General features: G+C 36.4%; 1 protein-coding gene across 7 annotated transcripts in view; it reads right to left on the bottom strand.

The window, feature by feature from the left end:
* The window catches only part of LRRK2 (leucine rich repeat kinase 2), a 63183-nt gene that overhangs the window by 38138 nt on the left and 307 nt on the right, over positions 1-24738 (bottom strand). For 4 of the 7 annotated variants that reach the window (XM_021539111.4, XM_085570062.1, XM_021539110.4 and 1 more), the window contains exons 2-16: positions 24555-24640; positions 20520-20626; positions 18000-18088; positions 17446-17580; positions 15609-15743; positions 11909-12040; positions 9342-9461; positions 8096-8220; positions 7472-7551; positions 6597-6700; positions 4851-4980; positions 4172-4296; positions 2445-2578; positions 751-895; positions 327-466 (exon numbers count right to left, since the gene is read on the bottom strand). In XM_021539111.4, coding sequence (XP_021394786.2) covers positions 327-466; positions 751-895; positions 2445-2578; positions 4172-4296; positions 4851-4980; positions 6597-6700; positions 7472-7551; positions 8096-8220; positions 9342-9461; positions 11909-12040; positions 15609-15743; positions 17446-17580; positions 18000-18088; positions 20520-20626; positions 24555-24640 — 1787 coding nt within the window. Of the gene's footprint in view, positions 1-326; positions 467-750; positions 896-2444; positions 2579-4171; positions 4297-4850; positions 4981-6596; positions 6701-7471; positions 7552-8095; positions 8221-9341; positions 9462-11908; positions 12041-15608; positions 15744-17445; positions 17581-17999; positions 18089-20519; positions 20627-24554; positions 24641-24738 lie in introns of those variants that run through there. The other 3 variants (XM_021539114.4, XM_021539115.4, XM_085570064.1) reach the window with 3 other exon arrangements.

Below are 24738 nucleotides of genomic sequence, written 5' to 3'. Positions count from 1 at the left end.
GTACTCTAATAATGGTTACTTCATGAAATGGTTACAGATTTACAGAACAATGGACCACAACTGAGAAATTTGTTCTAGTTTGCAGATCTCAGAAGGTTTAGATAAACAGTTAACCTATCCATTCTGGATTGAATATATGCCTCCAATAAAACAATCTCTACAATAAATGTCTCAGTTTAATTAGAAAGGTTCTAGTAATCTAGTAATTTCAATAAAATCAAACTGAAGTAAGTAAAATAATTAATTATACTTAAATAACTATATTAAAATAATTTTCTATGGTTCTGAGTTTTGTTTTTATCTTCAAAGGCAGAAATAACACATACATGCATTTGGATTTCAGTGACTTCTTTAAATCGTCGCAGAGTAGAAACCAGAACTGCTGACAGGACATGCATGGTTGCAATACACAAACTCTTCCGCGTAATCAAAGAGCGTAGAAGACTCAAACCCAAACACTGTATGTCTAGAAGAAAAATAAATATTATTCAGACACCGATAGTTCAGACATTCTGAGTGGAATAAACCCATGATTGAAGCAGTCTTTTAGTAACATTCCAGAAAATTACTTGTACAAGCTATTATAGGGCCAGGCATAACAACAATGTGGGTGAACCTGAGGACTGTGAAACACTGCAGCCTTCTCTTGCCATACAACCTACATCACATCCAGCACTAAAGGGAGCAACAGATCTGGTACAAACCTCCTACCATGTCATTCTCATTCTGCTGACAAAACACCTTCCCTACCTTGTTCATCTGGATACATCTGTAGGGTGTGAAGCACAGTGTCAGTAGCTCCTTGTTGGGTTAAAATTTCCAGTGCACCAGTGCATTCAGCTACAGAACCAAGTAGTTTTAATCCACACTTCTGAATGCTAGGATTTCCAATAAACTAGTGGAGAAAGGAAGATAAAATCAGATCAAGATTGTTCTGCTTACAATGGCAACAGAGGAGTTGCTTGTTCTTAAAGCTGCTCTACAATAACAAGTGAATGTTGTTCTTAAGTATGTGAAATTACAGGTGATGTGACAGTAAATAACAATCACAATTCCAAAAATATTTTCTTATCAACCATCAGTTTCAGATGCTCATAACTTCCTCAGATTTTGATATTTGCTTCTGAAAATATTCCCTAGCTACTTTCTAATGAAAAATTAGATTTTTTTCCTTCAAATTCTCATTGATAAGTTTACACCATTTTTCTAGGTCAAGCAGCGGGAGAAAATGTACTTCCTTTGTGGTTAAAAAAGAAGAAAACATGGTTTAAATGTGGTTTTTTTGAGAACTGGAACAAGTGATAAACACGCTGGCAACTGAAAAATATTAAAAGAAAAATATATGAAGCAACATACCTATTACTATCCCCCACTTTTAGATGGAACAACCTAGATGAGGCCTAGAACTCTGTCACAGAGAATGTCACAGCCATCACAAATCTGCAAAATCTGCAAAATTATTTCAATGGAGTCATGTCCATCTTCCTCCTCATTCTGTCTCTAGTTTTTAATTTAATTGACACATTTGTGTCAATTTCTAGACCTTCTGGCTGATATTATGGTACTCCAAACCACAAACCAGCTTCACTGAAAAATGCAATCAGGATGATCAGAAAACACTGAAGACCTTCTCAAGCAAAAATTATTTTTACCTCCTTTGTTAACTCGTCTATCTGATACCTTAAGGACAAGATGTCTTTTAGACACTCTAGAACTATTTCACTGATACATTATTTGCTCTGACTTCTACATTAAGAGACATAAATTTCCTTGTCTGAATCTGTTTGGCAAGCATAAAATTACTGAGAGGGACTTCTAAAAATTTAGGAATTGCTATGTTTTGATTGTGGTCATGTGAACCTTGAAAACCTTGTAGAGATTGGATTCTTCTGAAGGCCATGAAATTAAACATTTCCAATCACTAGGATTTAATGTTAATTTGCTGTGCAAAGTTCCCAGTGTTTGCATAGTCTGAAACAGCCCTTCATTTTTCAGCTTCTCTTTCAAGGTACTGTGATCACTGTATTTTACAGGGGCTGGAAAAAGTTGAACAATGAAAAGAATGCAGACAACTGAGTAGTCCACTCAGTTCTATGTGTAGCTGAGGTGTAGGCATGAGGACACTTTTCATATGTACACTAGCCTGTTTTAAGAAAAAAGAAATATCAAATAAACTGTATCCTTGAAAAAAACCTTAGCTTTTTCTTTTTTTTTAATAAATATCCTTTGGAATTACTGTATAAAGAATCATCTAATACATTTCAGAAATGAAAGTAAGAATAAACCCTGGAAGATTCATGAAACTTGGGAGTTAAAAGTAATTCTTAGAGTAAGAGCAAGAGTAAAGAGTAGGGAAATCAATACAGAACTAAAACTCACAAATTATTCACTGTTTTAAGTGTAAAATAATGACAAAATCCATAAGAATAAAGCTTAGACTATACCCTGTTTAAAGCATTAAGCACCAATGAGTGAGTTCCCTCCAACAGACACTGGCTTTTAATGACTTTTCCTGTAAGTGCAAAAGCAGCATCTCCCACATCTCTGGAAGAACCATTCTGGTGTTCATTCTTTGTATCTGCAACAATGGAAAACAGCCTTCCTCAGAACAGCAGATTTCATATGCTCCCCACCATTAACCCAATAATACAGTCTAACAAATGAACATTGAGGTGACTCTGAGAGCATATTTCGTATCTTATGGTACTTTCAGAAGACTGCATTGCAGAGACTGGAATCCCTCCAGATTTACATTGTAATGTGAGTACATTGTGCTTGAAAGGAAAATTTCACCACATATTTGCTCACTGCTTACTATGAAAATACGAAGTCGTGCCAAAGAATCTGTTCTAAGGTACATTGCAATATATTACTTTTTTGAGCTATGGAATTTCCTGACACCTACTTCAGAATGCCTCTTCCTTCTGGTAAGGTGACACTATAGAGAAGCTATAAACTATTTGTTCTTGCTCACTTGGCAGCACATCATACGACAAATTTTACACACAGATGACATTAAGTGGAGTATCAGCATATACAAAAAAAAGGTCTTTCAGATTTACCCTTCTTGTAGCATTTGGCACTTGCAGTCAAGTGACACTACAGATAGTACCCAGAGATCCTTTCAAAGTCACTTCAGCATTCATATTTATTGTGATTATTATTTTTCCCATGAATTAATTTTTTATTCCCTAATTAACCTACAAGTTCCTGCATCCAGTTGGTGCATTCTGTGTTTGATTACACTTTAGAAGGGCCTCACTTCCAGGATACTGGCAAGCAAAGCAGCTCGCCCCCATGTTAGAACACATATATAAAATCTAAATCTTGCTCTTCATTGATAAAGAGGAAAGTATTAGGATTAGAACTCAAACAATAGAAGGAAACAGAAAACCTGCAATCAGTCTGCATATAAACCAGGTTACTATTTTCAGAGTTATTAGTTTTGTAAATGTTCAGCTCATACTGCTGAGAGATACTTGCAAAAAGTTGCTCTGAAAAAAAAATCTGTACTCCTACACTCAATATCAGAGGAAAAACGCAAGATTTATAGCAGTACACTGACAAAAAGAGTTAAAACTTTTCCAAAATTCTAAAGCCATAAAATTAGTGAAGAGCATTTTTTCACCCTCTGGATTGCTGATAAAGAGGTTTGGTTTTTTTTTAAAGGAACTGCTAACTAAACAAGTCAGTTTGATTTCTCCATTTTGATAGAAAATATGTACATATTTTATATCTTTAATAGATCACTGTCCAGTTTTTATGTTCCTTATGTTTGATAGAGGCACTATCAAAACAATTGCATTTTGTGGTACAACAATGTTCATGTCATTATCATGGTTTGCTCTCAATTAAAGGTCTTGATGATGCAAACCACAATGACACTGATAGCTCAATACTCTCTCCATAAATTCCTTAGAAGGAATGGGGCTAACTCTTCACTGCTGAAATCAAGAGGAAATCAGCAGTGATAATTTTGGTCTGTTACCTTCAATACCTCAAATATTTTCTCCCATCTTGTATGTTGCTAAAGACTTATGGCTGTTCTCTGCTATGTACAGAACTGCAATAATTTTTTGCCCATTAAAGACTGTCTCATTAAATAAGAAAGACTAAAACCCAGCTATCTGATTCTATTCTCCGATTTGGTGTATGCTTTTGGATGACTTACTGGGTATCATGAAGTGTAAAAGGACTCGAAGTGCTTCCAGTTGTACAGAGAGTGATTTTTCATGTTTCCTCATGGCTTTTACAACTTCTGATACTGCTACTGTCATTACATCCAGATGAGGGAAACTGAAAATATTGTTTATAAAATAAATAAAAATAATGCATTTCCAAATTTCACATGTATTTTTCCTTAACTAACACTGTATGATAACCCTTTGGAACATTGTAAATCTAAAACATAAATTAAACTGTGGTACTTTTCTTCATCATAGCAAACTATTTTCATGCCATTCAATTAATTCAGTCTGTAAACAATTGCATCCTAGCCAACAAAAAAGTAATATTAACAAAATGGTATTTTAATAATCAGAGGTAATTTTGTGGGAAATTTCTTATCTCTCAATGGAATTCAGTGTGCCTAACAGAAGGGGAGACTACCCAGTAATTGTCTATTTGAATCTCACTGCTCAAGAATCATGAAGGGAAGAACATGCAGCTCCCTACATACACTCCCCACCTGGGCATTTGACTACAGGGCTTACCAAATTCCATGTCTTAAACAGGGCTGTCAGTTTGTGGTCACTGACACTACCGGTCAACAACTTAAATGTAATCACTCTTGGCACAGAATCTCAAAACTCTTCACCATGAAAGTGGACATGCATTTCTAATTTTATTACCTTCCTTCAAAAACATGATTCAGAATCCTGCAGGCACTTTCAACCACTTCAGGAGAATGTGGATGTTTCCTCATTATATCCAAAACATTCATATGTATGCCTTTAGCCAGTAGTGTCTTCCTAATATTTACTAAAACACAAAAGAGCAAGCATCCTATAAGTAAATCTCTTTTTCTGTAGTTCTCAAAACCAACTTTTTTTTTTCAATGTTTTTGCCTCATCAAACAGTCATTATAGTATAAATTAAAATGGGAAATAATTTGAGCTGAAGCTGACTTATGTTTGCATAGCTTAATCAAATGCCTTGTAATTTCCGACTGTCTAGTAAGTTTCTATACATCTGCTACTTTTACTTAGGTAATGTTAACATGGGAAGAAGAATGTATTGTCTCACTTATATTTTCGGAAATGTTCATTCTTAAACCTTTCCCTTGTAATTGCATTTTGTGATCATGTAGTAAAGCTAGAGCTTAAAACTTAAAAAAAACCCTTATAACTTCCAAAATTAAACTTAAAAAATGAACTTATATTTATTAATTCTCTTTACTTTGTTAATTCACTTTTTGCAAATTCAAATATCCAAGCACAAGTTTTAGCTATAACTGTAACTACTAAAAATTAGAACAATATTAAAATTATCATAGTAACTACCACCAAATCTTGTTATTCCCAGTTTAGTACATCCATTGCAGATGGTTAGTTCAAGCAATACTGCATTATGCCAGAAGGTTTTACTGAGCTTCTTTATGTCTATAATTTCTGCTGTAAGCACATTACTTGAGGGGGAAAACAAAAAGAATACTAATTAAAAATAAAAAGAAGAAAAACTTGCTTTAGACTTCCAAAAGGAATCAGAGGCCCAATTGTCAGGAACATGCTATGAGAGTACCTGGTACATGACAATAGTATGCATACATTTATGAGGTCTATTTCTCAGTATAGATACATATTGATCTCACAAATAATTATAAAACCTTTTCAGGTTTTATGTACTTGGATGGCTCAATAAACTGGTGATAAAACAATGCTTTCTCACCTATAGAATGGTAATTAACTGCTAGGATTTTTCTTCCTATCTAGCCAGTGGTTTTCCATGTGAAGTATGCAAATCCCTTGAGGTCCATAACCATTTCAAAGGATTCTGTGAAAGTTATCTAATAAAAGCAGGCCAACTGTCAGTAGGCTAAAATACTCTACTCAGGGGTCCACATCTCCACTGAAAAATTTTGAGGGGGTCTCCAAATTGAAAAAAGTTAGGAAACCATGTTAGGGACATGATCAGGAGTGAAGCAATCTTGAAAACTGTCATGCACATGCTTAAGTTTCTACACAATTTGATCCAGTGAAGTCAACAGGACTGTGTTAAGCAAGAAAGTGGTATTTATTGGGCTGTGTTCCTTATTCATGTGATTTTTCAACAAATGCTCCTCTTGACGAAATTCAAGCATGTGATAAATATTTAAACAAGCATACAAAGAGAGCACAGTTTTTTTCATGTCTCCTACTCCAAAAAGTAGCAATTGCAACACATAAACTGGCAGAGAGCTCTTTATTTCCTCATATTTTTTGATACTAGCCAACAGTAACTTTTTCAAAGCAAGGAATAAACCTCCTACTTATCACAATAACATAATATTTTAATCACAGGGAGTATTGCATTAATTCAACAATACACTAAATTCCCTTTAATATTTTTGCAATAACTTTCTGCTGAATGAGAAAGAAAAGTTAATTAAAGTCCCTTACCATTTTGTTGTGACAAAATTGCCAAGGTACTAGCAGCTGCCTGAAACACTTTTGAAGAGGAGTGCATCAGCATGGAGAGCATCACTTCTCTATCAATTGGAAACCTTTCAGAGAGAAACAAATCACTGCACATTGATTGTATTACAGCAATTACTTCATAATTGAAGTTCAGTTTCTTAAAAAGGTATTACATAATTACAATTTCAGGTGATTGCTCTTGGTTTCTAATATGTTTCCAGAGCAACAGCTGACAGAAAACCCTTTTTAACCTATGCAACTTTGTCTAGTCTGAGTCTCACTGAATTCCTAGGGACCTGAATTTCCAAGGGACCTGAGGTCCAGAAAGGAAACATGAAACCATGTTTCCATGGAAGCCATGAACAGGCTTACAAAAACTGAATGACTAAAATTTTAAGAAACTCTGAGATATAGTTTAAGTAAAAGGAATTTTGTGTCTTATCCATGTCCAGTAAATTCTCCCTAATGAGGCAGCATCCCCTCTACAATGCCTTTTCATCTGTTTTGTGGGAAAATGAGCACTGCTTTTCTACACACCTTACATGCTAGGTATTCTAATCTTCTCTGTTTTCCCAGTTCTTACATTCTTTATCCCTATTGCAACTGAAGACAATATCCTTATGAACTGTAAAAGTTAGCTCTAATAGGCTGTGTTCTGACCCTTTATGAAAACACTAGCAGATTTTCCTGAGTCAAGGTTAGCACACTTTGGAAGAAACTTTCCCAGGTGTGATTGATCATCATGCATTTAATCTACTACAATATTAAAAATAATTGAAAAGTGAAACATTAAATAGCTTAATAACAGACACTCATTTTTTTTCATTTCCAAAAATCTGGGTTAAGACAACACTGACTGATTATCACCATCTCCAATCTTCTCATGAAGGTTGCGTTGATACAGAAACAGATTTTTCAAAGCCCAGCACGCAGCCTCCTAAATATAAGCCAAGACAAAAAGATTAAGAAAATATACCTCTACAAGATAAAAATATATGAAAAAACTTAAATAGTTTGCTTTTCAGTTCACAAAAGAGGTACAAGGCACTTTATGTAGAAATATAACAAAATGTACACTGTAATATTCTTTATAGCTCAGATAGGCCCGAGTTACAAATATGTGTGACAGTCTCATTATTTGATTTACATTTTGATATCTATTTTAGGCCAAGATTAATTCTTCTGCTGACGGGCTTGTGTTTGGCTGTTGTATACAAAAGAGGTATGTAAACAACAGTCTTTGCATGGTCAAAGCTTCAGGTACAAGCTTCATCCTAACTACCTACATTTCATCCGAAGAAGTAACTAAAATCTCTTAGATGAACATAGAAAGGCAGGAAAGGTAAGATTTATTCTAAATCTAGGTCAGACATTAAGGTCTTTTTTTGCCTGAGGATATGGATGAGAAAAGTATGCTTCTAAACATTTTATTCAATACATAATACAGTCTTTCCATATTCCCATCACCCATAATTTCTTACCAGCACATCTGTATTTTTTCGGTGCAGCTCTAATGCTCTGTAACACGCTTCCAACCAGCATAACTTTTCTTCCTCCTCCTCTTCTTTTCTTTCCTCTAAGTCTCGGTTTAAGAATATTGTTTCAGCTTGAAATATAAAATATTTACAATAAATTCTTACTGTGAACCAAAACACCTATGTCTTAACCTTTCTGTAGTCATGGAGGCACTCACACTGGCAATATGTGTGAAAAACAGTGGGAAGATAAGCCTTTTCTGGGAAGGGAGATATCTTTTGATATAAACTCTGAGACAGACTTGAAAAATGTCTTCAAGGTTATAAAAGGAGTGAAAAACTTAAGTGTAGTGTAGTAAACGGGTCACATAGTTACAGATCAGCCTAGGCTTTGGCTCTGAAAAGACCTGCATGTACCTCTTTTTGTTGTGTATTTATGTACAGAATACCACAGACATAAAATATAACTGTGAATCATTTGCATGGAACCACTTATTACAGAGCCATCTACACCTTGAAACAACAGCTATTAAAAAACAAAATGCAAATTGCAGTTGCTAAGAGCGAAATAGCCCAGAAAGTGCAACAGCATTTGAAATATATAATTTTCTACCTGTGATTTTCAGCAATTAAGGGAAAGAAAGAGATACCAACACTGAGCATAATATCTGAGGCATAATGGAATGTGTACTGATATCCAATCTTTGCTATTTTGGGGACTCTTAAACAGCATTTATACTGACTTTTATATTAAACAATTACTAAAGGACAAAGAGGATTAGATTCTTAGTTTTTTTCCCACTAGCTAACTAATTTATGACTGAACTGTATTCAAGAAAAGTTTACATCTTTTAATTGATTTCAGAACTCAAGCTCAAGCATTGGTTTTGTGTTGCTATCAACTGCCACAATATGAGTACTGTCATACCTGGCAAACACAACATCAAATCTGTGTTCTTATCACTGGAGATGTTATGTTACGTAGGGATTATCCAAAATTTGTCTATGAATAAGCAGCTTGCTCTGTTCAGATCTGTGAACATAACTTACCAGCTCTGAACACGGTGCAGATGTTGGGCATATGATATGAACAGTCTTATCATAGTGAAACAGCAAACTGTAATCATGTAGGAAATCCAACTTTGTTGAAATTGTCCTGCCTGAGGCTTTTGTGTTATAGAAATGGAGTTTGAAATTATTATAGGAAATTACTAGAGTGAAAAAGTTAACAAGTAGACAGAGATTTACTCACTTAGAAGAGCCAAGCAACTGAGAGCTGCAGCTTGTAACGTTGCATTTTCAGGATATGTTGTAACAGCCTTCACAATGACTTCTGGAACCTTATGTAATACAAGGATATTGAAAAAATTTCCTGAAACCAGATAAGATATCAAATTAATACAAACACATATCTAGAGCTTTACATGCATTTAATATAAATTTCTCAGCACACAATGCACAAACTTTGTAACAAATGCTGTTTTTCTTACTACAGGGCTTGACACCAAAATTTTATTTCTAGAAATAAGAGGTTAAGGATAAAAAAAAAAAAGGGATCTACATTCTTTGTGTGCCTTTTAATTTTTTTTTACAAGAGGCAGAAGTTTAATGCAAAATGAAACACACACTGTCATCAAAATGAGAAAAATACAATTGGTGTATCACTTGCTAACTTCCTGCCAGGAAGCAATGATTTGATTTATACTCTGACACAAGTAATTTAACCCTAGTTTACTCTCTGGTTTTGCCCTCCTTATTAAATAAATCAAGGCCAGCATAATAAATATAGAATAGATTCCTTCTGGAACAGAAGAAAGCCTTTGGATAATAAATATATTTAAAGCATAACAATTATTATAAGTTGTACAGTATTTTGTATTACAGGCTGAATATAAGGCACTCTCCAAAAAGCAAGCAAATTCAAATACCTTCCTTGTTTGGAAGTATTATGCAAAAAGTAACAGACCAACACTCACTTTGTCAAATATGGTTTGATAGCTATGGCTTCTATTTTGAAATTCAATTTCATTTAAATCTTGATAAGAAAAAATGAGAATCGGAGTAGTAATGTGAAAGATCAGTTGTGTGGTCATCTTATATCAGCATTGCTGTTTCTTTACATATTTTAATGGAAAAGGTATGTTTGTGTGAATGCATTACTTACCTAAAGAAATTAACAAACCTAGGCTATGTGATGAGGAATTCTGTTGGACTTGGGCTGGCCAAACAGGTATCAGCCAGTTAAAATTCCAAAGACAGTCAAATCTAGGATAGCCATTACCAGATTAGCAAGAATGCATGACACTGATTTTGGAAGCTAGTAGATGCTAACTTTACCATTTACTGCCAGTTAACATGGCTTTAGGAAGACAGCACTCATCAGAATAATCTGGGAAGCAACACTGGCTATACTTATGAAAATCTTCCAGACTATTTCCAGGAGCACCTAACAATTTCACATCTGTTCCCATAACTGCAAGGTGCTGTGAACACCTCTTCCATAACTCTACTACAGTAGCTCGTGATTAAGATGAAGGGCTCAAAGAAGAAAAGGATCTTGTGACTGTTCTTCAGCCACTATTCACTGTCGGTCAGCATAAACACATGGCAAACATCTGATTGAAACCAGGCTGGTTGCACTTACAGCAAGATCAAGGCCTGTCAACCAAGCTGCTGTTTCCCCACAAGTGCTTGGTTTCCCTGCCTATCTTCAGTGAGCCTTGCACAGCAAACTGTTCAAGGCTAGCATCACCTCTTGCCAAAACCCCTGCAATTACCACCTCAGCAGCCACTACATTTCCTTAAAAATCTTATCTGGTTTTCTAAAGGGGAATGGAAAATTGCTCTGGGTTGCACTCAGGTCTGATCTGTATTTTCTACCATATCTGCATGAAGAAGTGGAAACAGATGGTGAAAGGACAGCACTGACTTTATTGTGGGGAGTCATGCACTGGTACCAGCATCTGCAGTACCTTCGGAACACCACCTGCAAAAATTGGGAAGTCTAACTCTTGATTAATAAGAACCAGCCATGGAATGAGGGCTGCTCAGGCAGCTGCTCACAGTTGGCTTGCATGCAGCAGGGGGAGAAACATTTATTTTAATTTGAACTTCCTACTACGTGGTTCTTGGCAAGTGCTCAAATGGATTTATTACAGTTTCAAGTGTGAGAACAGAGCTGCTAAGAGGCACAACTTTTTGCCACTGACATAATTTCTCTTGATGTGACACCAGCCCATGTTAGCCAAGACAAGTAAAGCATTTTTGTTCAAGTCAAGGCAAGTCCAGAATCCAGTGATTCATTCACTGCTGCAGCACAGGGGGGGTCAAGACAGGCATCATCGCTGTCAGGAATGCAGCACAGGTCTCTGAAGATAAATGCACTGCAAGGAGGTAAGCTAGAGTTTTAGACAATACTTTTCAACTAATTCTGTAGCACCAGTTGTTTTTCACACATTCACCACTGGCACTTCAAAAAAATGAAATCTCTAAGCAATTTTCTTCTTTTCTATAGTAAGTTTATACAGCATCAGACCTACTGATTTCCCATTCTCCTGTTGTGCTTATCACCCTTTTTTGTCTGATTACTTATCCCTAACTTGAGTCTATGGCAGCTGCTCATTGTTATTTATATTTAACACATAAGGACACCATATTGACTGTGGCCAGGGTTTTGCATCATTAAACACAAGGATCTATGCACCACCCTGAGGATTTACTGGAATAGCAGTTTATGCCTATAAATGCTCCCAGTTAACTTCGACTCTTACACAGTCAGAATAAGCTGACTTTATATAATAAACAACTTTGTGAACTTACCCAATGTAAGCTTGTGCAACAAACAGCAACTCACTTCCTGAACTGTTTCACTACTGGGGAAACTCTTCATCATTTCCACTATAACATTGTAGCAGCGAACATTTCCCGACATGAGCACTTCAACATTGCTGGCTAAAGGAAGAAACAGAAACAAAAACTGCTTAAGAGAGAGGGAAAAAAATAAGTTGACTAGATTCTAATTCAGACTTCAGTTAAATAGATTTATTTAGATAACTGTGACTATATTAGAGATTTTGCCTTGCATCTTGAAAGAAAGGTGCCTTATTTCTTCATATGGTTATAAAAGTCATAAATTACTATGAACATTTGGAAACTATTCATTAAAACAATGTTTTCTTACCTAGGGAATTATAATCAACTGCTAGGAATTTTCTTCCTGTGGGAATCCAGGGCTTCCCTCTGTCTGCCCTGGCAGGCCTGGGACCCTGCAGGGGGTCAGGAACCCCCCTGTACAGAGCCCCGAGAGACACTGTCTGTGATCTCTGTCCATGGAAAAGAGTTTTCAATCTTACAGGATGAATTACAAGCTCTGAGTGTTTGATATAAGTAATAATTAAGTGTGCAAAAGTAAAATTTTAGGATTCTAGATTAGGGGTTCAAAGGGGACAAGATGGAGGAAATTGGGTGTGTCTTGTAAATGGTGTTTCTAGCATGACTGTGATCAAATACACATTTTACAGTAATATTTAAGTAATATTTCAAGGACATAAAATTAATAAAAAATTTAGAATTTATTTTCTCATAAAATTTATTCTGCAGTAATTTATTTGATTTAATAATTAATTTCTGAGTTTTCCTTCTTTTTTAGGGGACAAGTTAGGAACTTATTGTTTTAATACAAATTAGTTCTACTGTACACCTGTTGTGTACTGAGAGTACTGAAATTTTCATCCAATGTTCCTGCAATATTTTGACAGCCATTGCATACCCTGTATTTCACAGAATACAGAAGGTTGATGTTGGAAGGAACAACTAAAAGGTCACTGTGTCCAACCCACGTGTTCAAGCAGAGCTGTCTACAGCAGGTTGTCCAGATGGCTTCTGAGTATTTCCAAGGACAGAAACTTCACAGCTCCTCCAAGAAAACTGTGCCAGAGCTTGATCACTCTCACCCTGTTTACTTTTTATTACTCAGGCCAGATACAGAAACCAACAGGACAATCACGTGAGCCCATACCAAGACAGAATGTATCCATTCCAATTGAGGACAGAGTGATCCCACATATAGTAATTTCAGGCAAAACAGCATCATGGTAGTTAAAACAGAGTGTATGAAAGCATCCCTGTAGTATTTCTATTCAGGGTATGAGACAGAATATGAACCCAAGAAAGCTTGGCCAAAATGCTGGCCCAAATGGATGAAAGGGAGTCCTGTCAGCCTCCAAGGGTGCTAGCAGTACTCTGCTGAGGTCTATAAATTTTCTTAATTGTTCTTTCAACAGCTTGGCTTCCCTGGATACAACATAAGAGAAATATTCATAACTGTATTATTAAAGATAATTACCCTTTTTAAAAGAGCAGCAAATCTTTAAAATAATACATCTCTAAATATTAAATAATGACAACCTACCAGATGAAAAAGCAAGCTCATTTCTGAAGCATTTCTGAAGCACTCTATTTGATAGTGAAGGAATGTACCTTTCACAATGCTTTAATAGGACAGCCATTTATCATGTCATTCTCAACTGAAAACACACATTCCACAAAACAGTATTCCATCACCTCACAGTAAGTTATGATTTCAAAGGTGATGCTTATGAATATAGTAAAATAGACAATTCCAAAATTGATCACTACAGAGACAGCATGATGAACTGCATGTTGAAATCTGCAAGATCCAAGCAATGGCAATCTGCAGCAAGTCACCATATCCCAGAACAAGTTAGAGAAAAAGAGGTGGAACAGATCTCATTTAACCTTAACCACCAAAACTTGGTCATCTAGGTTTCTCTCAACAATTGATGATGAGATCTGAGCACTCTGTATGGTGACTCAACCCAGCTGGTTTAGGGTTAGGTAAATTTCCTCTTGAGGTGACTGTTCCTCCTTGCTAAACAGAGCCCAAGCCTGGCTGGTTCCCTGCGCCTGCCATTTAGACGGGCAACACTCTGTAATCCACCACTCCACACTGGAGGACAGTCAGCAGCAAAGCACTTTTCTCATGCCACAAATACTACTGAGATTAAAGAGCTCTTGTTCACCCTTATCCTACAATTTCTTACAACATGAGCCAGAACCAAGTCTAAGTATGAATTAATGAAAGAAGGCATAGCGAGGTACTCATTCAGAACAGACTTGAACTTCAGGGTATGGGGAGACATTTGTTACTGGATAAGTTATAGTGTGTACTTAACACTGAATTATCTTCTCTGTGGTGGCCCTAGAGGAATATATTTTGTTGAGTTCTTGAGGGATGTCACCAACCAAGAGTATGAACACCAGCTTTGAACATTCATGTGCGAGTAGTTTCTGTTCCTCTGGCTATTTTCAATATTTCATATTAGAAATGAGAGTATTAAATACCTACTTCAGAGCACATCTTTCTCATGCCTTCTCTTGTTACACTTTGTATAGCTATTTACTGTTTTGAAAAGAATTTAAAATCTGGCATCCTCTTCCCTAGAAAACAGCAGTAACTTCTGGGCTAAGGTAAAATTACTTCTGACTCAAGGGATACTAAACTTTTAAAATACAAACTGGAACAGCAATAATTTTGAGAAACAGGAACTAGATAGCTTGGAGTCTGATGAAATGTGGGACACTTCAGTCTAGTTCTTGTTCAGTGGGCGCTCATGGGGCCAGCACAGTTCCTATAGAGCCAGACAGGATGTACAGGCAAGACTTTGTAAGTAAACACATTTGCAGGAGGTACAACATTATGCACCTCATGAAAGACATGGAGAGCAGAACCCTGCTCTATGCTTCCCAAAATTTGTCAGCAGGAAGCTGACAAAACCTGCCCCTGTGTTAACAAGATCAGATTGCTGTCAACAAATTGACACAAATCCTCAAACACATTTCTCAGGATCTGATTTTGCACAGAACAGGGACTGCTGTTACCGGAAGATAAGAGATAAAAAAGACATTTTCTTCCAGTCTTACAGCACACCTGAGGACACTGTAAGACTACCACATCCACAGTGCTACCAATGCTTGCCATTGCAGCCACCACTGAATGACCACAACAAGTGTCTGAACTCAGATTTTTTTCTCCCAGGCCTGGCCACTGAATTTGTATGGGCAATTTTCCTTTGTGTGACAGAATTTGCCAAGAATATTCTTTACCTGTGACCTGAACTCACTGAAGATTTATTTAGTCAATAAATATATCTTATTTTTTCAAGTAATAAAAGATGCCAGGGCAGAGTCTTGAAGTCTTGAAACTTCAGTCTCTACAACCGTGATAAGCATCTTTGCTACCACTCACTCCAACAGGAAGAAAGATTTTTTTTCCGTTATTTAGGAAAGATTTATGCTTTAATGGTTAAATACAAAAAATATCCAGTTTTTAAAATGGGTATTTCCCAAAGAAAACAGGAAGGTGATTTGTCTGGCAATTCCCAGCCAGTTCTCAATGATTTTTTGCAATCACACAAGGATTACTTTTTACAATTAGAGAAAGCAACAGCTGATGCACCCTGTGGGAGAAAAGGAATTGAAAATAACTTCTAATACTTACGTGGACCAGCTAAGGAATGTAATGAATAAAGTGCAGGAAGAATCACCTCTTCTTTCTCTGGAAACTCTTTAAATACTTTCAGTATGATCATATGATCTTTGCTTTCAACAAATTCAGTCAGCTGCTCTTCTGGAACTAAATTGAAAGGCAAGAGATACAGTATGTTTTGAGGAAATAATTCTTATCCTGGTGCATCATGAGAAAAGACAACTGTTTTTATCAACTTTCCTTATATTTATTTTCTGTTTCACAGAAAGCAAAGTACTCTCTACACATATAATCTTCCATGATTATGGCTTTTTTAACTAAAAACTGAGCTATTTTATAAACTCTAAAAACTGAGCTACTTTATAAGCACCTTTTCTAGCTTACACTTTATGTAATTGAGTTCTGACTTTCAAATGCTACTTTGTGAATCTGTGTTTTAGAAGTCTTTTAGCCTTTTTCACAGAACGCTAATCCAAGCCAAATTTCCACATAGTTCAAACAAGACAGTATATAAGTGAGGGAAAGCTAAGCATACAGTGTGAAAAAAAAATTAGTGAATGGGGAATGCCATTTTGCATACTTTGTGTTTTTGGTTTTTTGTTTTTTTTTTTTTTTTTTTTTTTTTAATAATGGACTTTTTTCCCATAAAGCCACACTTTAATAATATCTTACCTTAATGGCTTAAGGTTTTTCCCTTCCTGGCCCCTGTTATTCACACTGACATAACTGTGTGGCTGTGCAATGAAGCACATAAGGGAACTGACCCAGGATGAGAAAGAGCACCTCTTAAATTTCACAAGAAGAATTGTTTTCTGAATCTGGTTGAAGATAAGGTTATGCAAACACTCACATAACAAAAACTGACAAGGTGGCTCACAGGTAGAGAAAACAAGGCAGGAGCATCCTAGGAACTTGTCACATTGATGCTGCCACCAAGAAGAAGGTATGCAGGTCTGTACCTGCAGCCAGATCTGTGAAAATCTGGCACTTACAAAAAACATGCCCAGAAAACATAAGAAGTTTACACTGTTGTGGAGACTGAAGAAAAAATATAGCAGGGCAAAAGTATTTAGGGACAGGAAGAGGAAAAGGAACAGAGAAGTTAATTCCAAGCACTTATTTGGGAGATAAACTTAAAGAAGCAATATAGAATGGTGCCAAAAAGAACCAATCTGAAGAACTGGAGACTACCTTTGAATCAAAAAAGTACAGCAGAGTGATAGCATTTCCCAATATTTATTTTGAATCAAGAAACTCAATTCAAAGCAAAGGGACTACAACAAGGGGACTTCTGGCTGTAAAATGCACAATTCCTGAGGTTTCTGCAAAAATTCAATACAGGATGACTTCAGTTTTCAGCATAAATGGGACTATTGTATGGACATATGATCACCTTTTAGCATTGTCAGATTAAAATGTATTTTTCTAAGGTATAAATATATAAAAGTATTTTTATAAGGTATAAACATTTTGTTTGATTTTAGAACTGTTCACACTACTAAAATTTACCAGTTTTAAATACACAATCCTGGTTTTGAGAATTAAAATCAAATGTCACTATTCTTTATTTCAGTTACTGACCAATGTTAAATCCCATCTATTCAGTTAACCCTGGAGTTAGAAATGAAGGGACATTTTGATTTTTTAAAAGATGTCATATTCATTCTTTTAATTTATAGAATTTGTGATATTGCATGGAAAGTCTGTTTTGTGCCAGCTCATTTAAGAACAGACATAATCCACAAACCAATTTGGAATGCAAAAATTTGTTTATTGCCTTTGAATTAATATCTGTCATCCCTCCCAATCAATACATTTTTTTAATGTCATAAACTACAACTTAAAATACCTTTCTCAAAAAGTTTGTGTAACGCTTTACATCCATGCTGCTGGATCTCTTCATTTTTAGGGAAGGTGTGCATGGCATTAAATACCAAGGAAAAGACATCCACCTCTTCTTCCAAGAGCAGGAAAGCAATTATGTCTGAAGAGCAGAAGAGATTACATGTTGCACTGATTATTTCTCAATATTTTCATTGAAACACCATAAAATCCAAAACTCTTTAATACTGTCCTTAAAGTTTACTCTTACAGTTCAAATCCAGCTTTGTATAACCCATGTCAAAGCTATCTCTTAAGGTTGCATTTTCATTTTATAATAGTACTGATGTTCTAAAACTTTACCACCAAAAGACAGTTCATACCTGCCTGGTAAAAAAAGTTTCAAAATAGCACTCTTATTGGTTTATATACATGTACAAATGACAAGTGAGTAAAACAGAGAGAGTAAAACATAGAGTAAAACAGAGATAAAAATCCAGTCTGCCATGTACAGTCACACACTTTGTATCATCTCTATGTTTTAAAGGCTTAGATGAAATAAGAAAGTAAAGCACACAATACCTGACATGAGAAGAAGATTTAATGCTTTTAGTCCTATTACTGAAAGATTTATATTTCCTTTGTGGACTGTAAGCATTTTAAGAATCTGCCTAAAAATTAAAGACAAAGAAAAGGGAAAAAAGAGTTATAGCTAAAGAAATTTTGACACATACAAATTTTTATCAAACATTTACTTTGAAAACAGTAGTAGTTACAGAAATCAGCAGAATCTTAAAAAGCTCTCAGATAATTAAAAATAATTATTTCAGTTTATATTTTTTCAAGTTACCAATGAAGTAATATTGGAATTTCAAGTATGATCATAGTTAATTAAAATACTGAGGTATAATTTATCCAACTTACTTTAATTTTTAGTCAGTTATATTAACTAATTGTGTGGGATTGTTTAGGAGGTGGTTACCCTCCAGAGAACTGGTCTGTGAAGCACCACATAGTGTGGACAGCACAGTTCTGCTTGCAGCAAGAGCTCAGTTACACTGAACAACAACCAATGGTTTGGTGGAAGAGAAGCAGCAGTTTCCCAGCTGAAGAACTTGAACAGCATCTTGATGAGCTCTACCCTGTTTCAGCCCTAAAGCACTTACATGATGCTGGACAAACCACTAAAAAGAAATATTTCCTAGACTGCCAGTTGCACACCCAGTACTTTCTGTAAGTCTATTCTAACTTGTTAAACAGAGAGAGCCAAACAGTGCCAAGTACTGCAAAATTCAGGTCATGCATCAACCTGGGCACTTAAAAATCAGTAGATATTTTCAACATACTTTACTCAAATTACTATCTGTAAAATAGCGACTAAAAATCTGTAACACCTCTTGAAAAACAAAAATTCTAGAAGCATTGATATCACCATTTGAAAACATAACTGCAGTGTAGTCAAGTTTTGTCTCTCACAGCTGAGAGACAAAAAAAAATGCTTTTTCTAGTTTAATATTCCTATTCTCTCAAAATAGTTACACAAACAAAAGGGAGAATCTCCTGAAAAAAATGACCTTTTCTATTTTAACTGTTTCCTGCCTTGCTGTAAACAGCATGTATTTGTTATGGTGATGATTCACAGCAATTCTAGTACAATCCATGCTCAAGGAACATGAGACATAATTTAGCTGGCTTGCTCTGCCTTTGGCACTGACAGAAATGCCTGGGCCTATTTCCCCACTAAGCCTTTCCCCAGCAAGGAAAACTGTCAACAGGTCAGACAGGGATACAGAGTTGGCTAAAATGATGTTACCGAGAAGGAATCATGTACAGCAATGCTATCATCAGCTCTTTAGTGAAGTTTGAATTTGAAAAGGATGCTTTGTGGTGCTGAAGAGGCTGTAGGAAAGATCAGTCCCAGAAAGTATTTTTTTTTCTGGGACCTGAGAATGAGCAGCAGTATCTCCAGCTCTCAGGATAACTTTCAGTCAACTAAGAAGCTTTTAAGCTACCAAAGAAATTGTAACCAGCAAGTGCAGCTTCAGCTCAGTTATTTCTTGCCAAGCTGAGTTATTTCTTGCCCAGGAAAAGCAACCCAAATCACTTTTGCTTTCCAACAGAAACTGCCAGCACTTTCAGGGGAGTTCATTCCCTACTGACCATGTATTCTAGCCACTATAAAACAAATAAACAAACCCCCACAAAATCGAAATGCATCTTCATGATATTTTTCAACAGCAACTTTCCTAAGAAGGGTGTGGTAAGGACTATGGAGGCAGATTCACGGGATCATAAGGCTTTAAGCGCTTTAAGCGCTTTAAGCGCTGCAGTCATTATCAGCCCTGAAAGCAGCAATCTGCCCAAGAGCGGGAACACCTAACCAAGCTCCCAAACCAACCCCCATGTGCATCATGCCTATATCTACAATTAGCATTTGTGCTACTGGGCAACAATTCAGCCAACCTATGTGGGTGTTCATCCCATCTAACCACAGACATCCAGAAAACACTTGCTTAGGTTTCCTTTGACAGCTCAAGGATGAGAGATGAGTGAGTCCAAATCGCAATTTGCTCCATTTACTAAAAAGATAGAAAAAAGCCATCCCTTCTGCAGGTAATTGTATCCACTGAATTCACAGGTAGTTGAGGAGATCAGTGTAAATACTTACCTTTAGACAATAATGACAGGTGTGACCAAACCTCCTCTTCTTGATTTACACTACTTTAGGCTTGTGGACATCATTCCTCACATTTGGAAAAAACACATGAACATCGAGGTAATACTGCCTCTGTCAGAAAGCTTACTTAGGATTTTTTTATTTTTTTAATGTGTGAGTGGAATTTTATGTATTTCAATTCGGGCCCTTTGCTTCCCATTCTGTCACTGAGTGCCACTAAAAAAGGCCTGGCTCAATCTCCTTTATTTTCTGCACCAGGTATTTAAATACATGGATAAAATCCCTCTTTGTGTGTGCCACATTCTGAAGGTTGAAGAAATGCACAAAAAAGCTGATGTAATAACTTTATGTAATTTCATTGCATATATATATCCTGCCAAAATGACCAAGCTTTCTGGCAGACTCTTTGTATGCAAAATACTTACTGGTGAACTCCCAGTACTTCCCAGTCCTTCCCAACATCCTTAGGAGCTATGTTTTGTAGAGTACTTGGACAAATTTCTATTAATTTACAAAGAAGTGACCAGCCCATCTGTAAAACAAAAATGCAGCTATTTTAGAATAGATATTTTGCTTAGAACTTCTACATTGTCTTTGAATATCCTTGGATTTTGCAAGACAGCTGTTCTGTTACCTAGCTAAATCAGTAAGGGAAAATTAATTAAGACGAGACAAATGGCATGGAAAGTTAAAAGATGGAAGTAAAACATATGCTAATGATTCTGATTGCATTGCTTGCAGGAACACAACACTCTCAATCTGCTTCAACACTGCTTGAGGATAAAGTATGTTATCATTGGCCAGGGAAAATGCCTGCACTATTGAAGGTGTATTTTAATGAAAAATGTGCGTTTGCATAAGAACTTGCTATTTAATTGCAAATTGTAAGGATGAAGTATAGGTTTTTAAAGGCCTTCAATGTTTTAAATGGGAATGAGATACATAAACAATTACCATACATTTCATATTCTTCCCATCAACCCTCAGTAGCGTGTGCTTTCAAAATGTAATGAAGTAGAAGTTTTGAGATCATAAGGAGTGAAAGACAACTAAACCAAATGTATTTGTTCTTAATAACCACCTATTCCATCAAATGCAAATTCTTTAACTTTCAAATATCTGTAAACAATGACAAAAGCTAAAAAAGCTCCTCTTTGATCTTCTGTATTGGAGAAATCTGCTCTCCTATGAATTTTTACAGGCTGATGTGACTGAATAGGCTGCAGTGAGGAAGCAGTAAGCAAAATTTGTAGAAAGAAATGACTGATGAAAGAAAATCCCTCTGTATTGAAAGACAAGTAGTGAACTGTGAAATGTCAAAAGTCAAGATGAAGCAGATTTTACAGACAGGAATTATAATAAGGCATGTGAGTTTCCTCGAGCCTGTAAGTAAATAAAAAGGTGGAAGCAGGTCTCTGTGCTTTAAGAATAGAGTCAAGGCAGAAAATAATATATCACAAAGACTCTATACATAACTGGATCACTTTTTCAAAGAAGAGTTATGCAAAGCAAAGAGGTCAAGATGGGACAGCCAACAACAGAAATGTAAATGGCTACCTCCAAAGAGTTTAGCAGCAAAGTTCATATAAAGTGCATGATCCCTAACCCTGCAATCAGTAAGACTAGAGACATGGAATTAGAAGCCTGGTAGTGTAGAGTCACCCACAGGAACAGCATAAACTTTAATTTAGATAGCCTTCCTGATGGCTTTGTAGAGTGTGCAAAAGGTGATGTAGCTCCCTGGGGACTGGAATGCCACTTTTGTCTTTCACATATTTGGTTGCAGTGTGAGCACAGCCCATATCTGCAGTACTTTTGTTTCTATTTCAGCTCAGATTTGCAGAGACAAACATTTGAAACCAATTACAACCTTAATGGCTGCAGATTGAGCTTGACTATGAGCCAATTTCCATACACTTATTTTCCTTGGATAGCAAGCTGCCTTGCCCTGCATGAGACTACAAATCACTGACTATGGACATTCAGGGTGGTCCATGTAACCGAGTCCTAACTAAATGTAAGTACAATAAATAGTTTTAGGAACTATCAGTTCAAGATGAGGATATATAATTCCCTAATTTTCCATATTCCAAGCAAAATAGAGTTTATTGGTGACAGTCAATTAGGTACAAATTTCAAAAACATTGCAGAGGTGACTATCAACTGATAAACTGCTTATTCCTTAGAAAACATTTTATTTTAGAAGTCCCACTTTATAAGAGCATCCTAACTGTTCTTATAAAATTTAATATCTGATGAAAACTTGTTAATTACTTAAGAAAATTCCTTTCTGTATTAACTGTTTCTGATGAATTTGATATTCCCATTGAACATTTTTATTTGGATTGTTAGGACTCCAAGTATTGACAAACATTTATCAGAACTGTGGATCCAGAGAAGACCAATGGAAACATTCGATCTGCTGATATGTGTTCTATCTAGCTTACAATATTCAAATCACAACCTGAGGTAACAGAGAGCTTATTAGCTGTTTGAAGTTCAAGTAAGAAAGCAAGGGTCTTTTAAAAACCAGAAATCCTAAAGGTTACAAGGAAGGGAAATAAGGAAAAAAAAAAAAAAGTCCTTATAAAGATTTAAACAGGTCCCTATATACAGAACAGTTGGTAGCAGCAATGAAACTCATTATTTTAAAATCTGACCCTTTTTGTTCTAGTACACAATTTATATTACATTAGATCCCACCATCTATGTCAGACAATAAAGCTCTATTGACTGCTCTTTACTCAAGTGCACTCTTATTTTGCTCTAGAGTTTCTAAGCTGCTCCAATCATTGCCAGAGAAATGGCAGAAAACTACCTTATTTACTTAAATATTATAATAAATAGAAATATAAATAAATTATATTCATAAACATATATATACAGGAACTACTGGCTTTCTACACCAGTACCTTCATATTTCTGAAGGAGCTTGCAGGGTTTATGCCTGCAGTCTGACTTGGGCCAGAACCTGCTATATTGATCTACTAGGCAAATTAACTCTGCACAAGTTAGTGGAACAGCAGCAACCCACAATACTTTTAACCAGTTAAGGAGGGGAGGTGAAGAAAATTCTCACTTCAGGTATGTCTCTGACTGTGTTTATTCTCTTATGTAATTTTTTTTATAATGCCAAAAGTAAAAAGGAGGGTGATTAACTTTTAAGTCAATTAAAAAAAATTAAAAGTGCCAAGAGACTGCACTGAAATCAGGACCTCATTACTTTGCCAGCACTGTAAAGTGAGAATTTATTCACAAAGTTTGCAAACAAATAGCAGTGAATGAAGCAATAAGACAGATCTCTACTTACATAGTGTGAATGTTTGTAAACACCAGAACTGAATGTGAAAGGAGAGGTGTACAAGACACTATATGAGGAATGGGATTTGAGCTTTGCACTGGCTATGAATTTCCCACTGCAACACAACATAGTAATGCAAAGGAGGTCCAGAACTTCTAAACTGAAACACTGTATGACTGCAAATGTAGGCAGATAGAATATTAAAATTAATTTTAAAATTCTGCATTAGAATGAAGTATTTTAAGAGAGTTAAAATTGAAGTTAATCACTATCTTCCTTATGCAATTCTGAGAGACTTGTGCTGTCATTTCACACCTACTTCTTGTTATGATTGATGTTTTATTTCCAAGTTCAGACTTCTGGGCAGAGATTTTATAAACTAATGAGCTTTATCTTGAAAATAACTGCTGCTTCATATTCCTACTGCTTAATAATTAAAAAAAAAGAAGCAAGTGAGTTGGACAGAAATCTGGAGCTTATAAACATCCTCTATGCATAGTATAGTCAGATATTTAATATATGCCTGCCAGGAAGGAGCTGTTTTGTATGACAAGTCTGGCAACTGTACCATAAGTACAACATCAAATTGTGGAAGTACCACACCTAGTCCAAATGGGCCAATGTTAAATTACAGGAGAAGGTAGGCAGAACCTTAAATTGCAGAACTTACTCTTAGCTAAAATATTCCCCCTGACTTTAAAAAACTATGCTACCACAAGTCCCAAGGATATAGCTACATATATATGAATTCATAGTATAAAATCGTGCATTTTGGAAGTTTGTCAAACCATGGCAAAATTCAACATGGACACATCAAAATTATATTAGATAACATTATTGGTAATTTAGAACCCTACATTACACAGCATTCACGTGGCTTAATATTTATTTTCTATTCCGCCTCCTTCTGCCGGTAAAAACAGAGACGCAGCCAGTGGCGTCTGCAGTAAGTTAGAACGCTTGTCCCCTTTAAATGCCAGTGGTGACAGCGCCCTTCTACAGCTCGGAGCACTCCATGAAGCGGCCCAGGAGACACAGGGCAAGTTAAGGAGAAATCAACAAGCGGAACAAGAGCTTTTATCCGGGAAGGGCTGCGCGCCCGCTCATCCCGGGAGCGCAGCCGGAGCGGGGCAGCGGCCCCGGCCCGCCCGGCCCTGACCTGCTGCACGCCCGCCGCTCCCGGGTACAGATCCAGCACCAGCAGCAGGGGCACGTGGACGTTTTTGCCGCTGAAGAGCCGGGGAGCTGTGGGGGGACAGAGACAGAGACCGCGTTAGCGACCGGCGGCGGGCGGGACGGGGCACGGCACGGCACGGCACGGCACGGCACGGCAGGGCAGGGCA

Source organism: Lonchura striata, chromosome 1A (genome assembly GCF_050655825.1).
Source record: "Lonchura striata isolate lonStrDom1 chromosome 1A, ASM5065582v1, whole genome shotgun sequence".
Lineage (NCBI taxonomy): Eukaryota > Metazoa > Chordata > Aves > Passeriformes > Estrildidae > Lonchura > Lonchura striata.
Note: the sequence above shows the minus strand (reverse complement) of the source record. Positions and strands in the feature narration are given on the sequence as shown.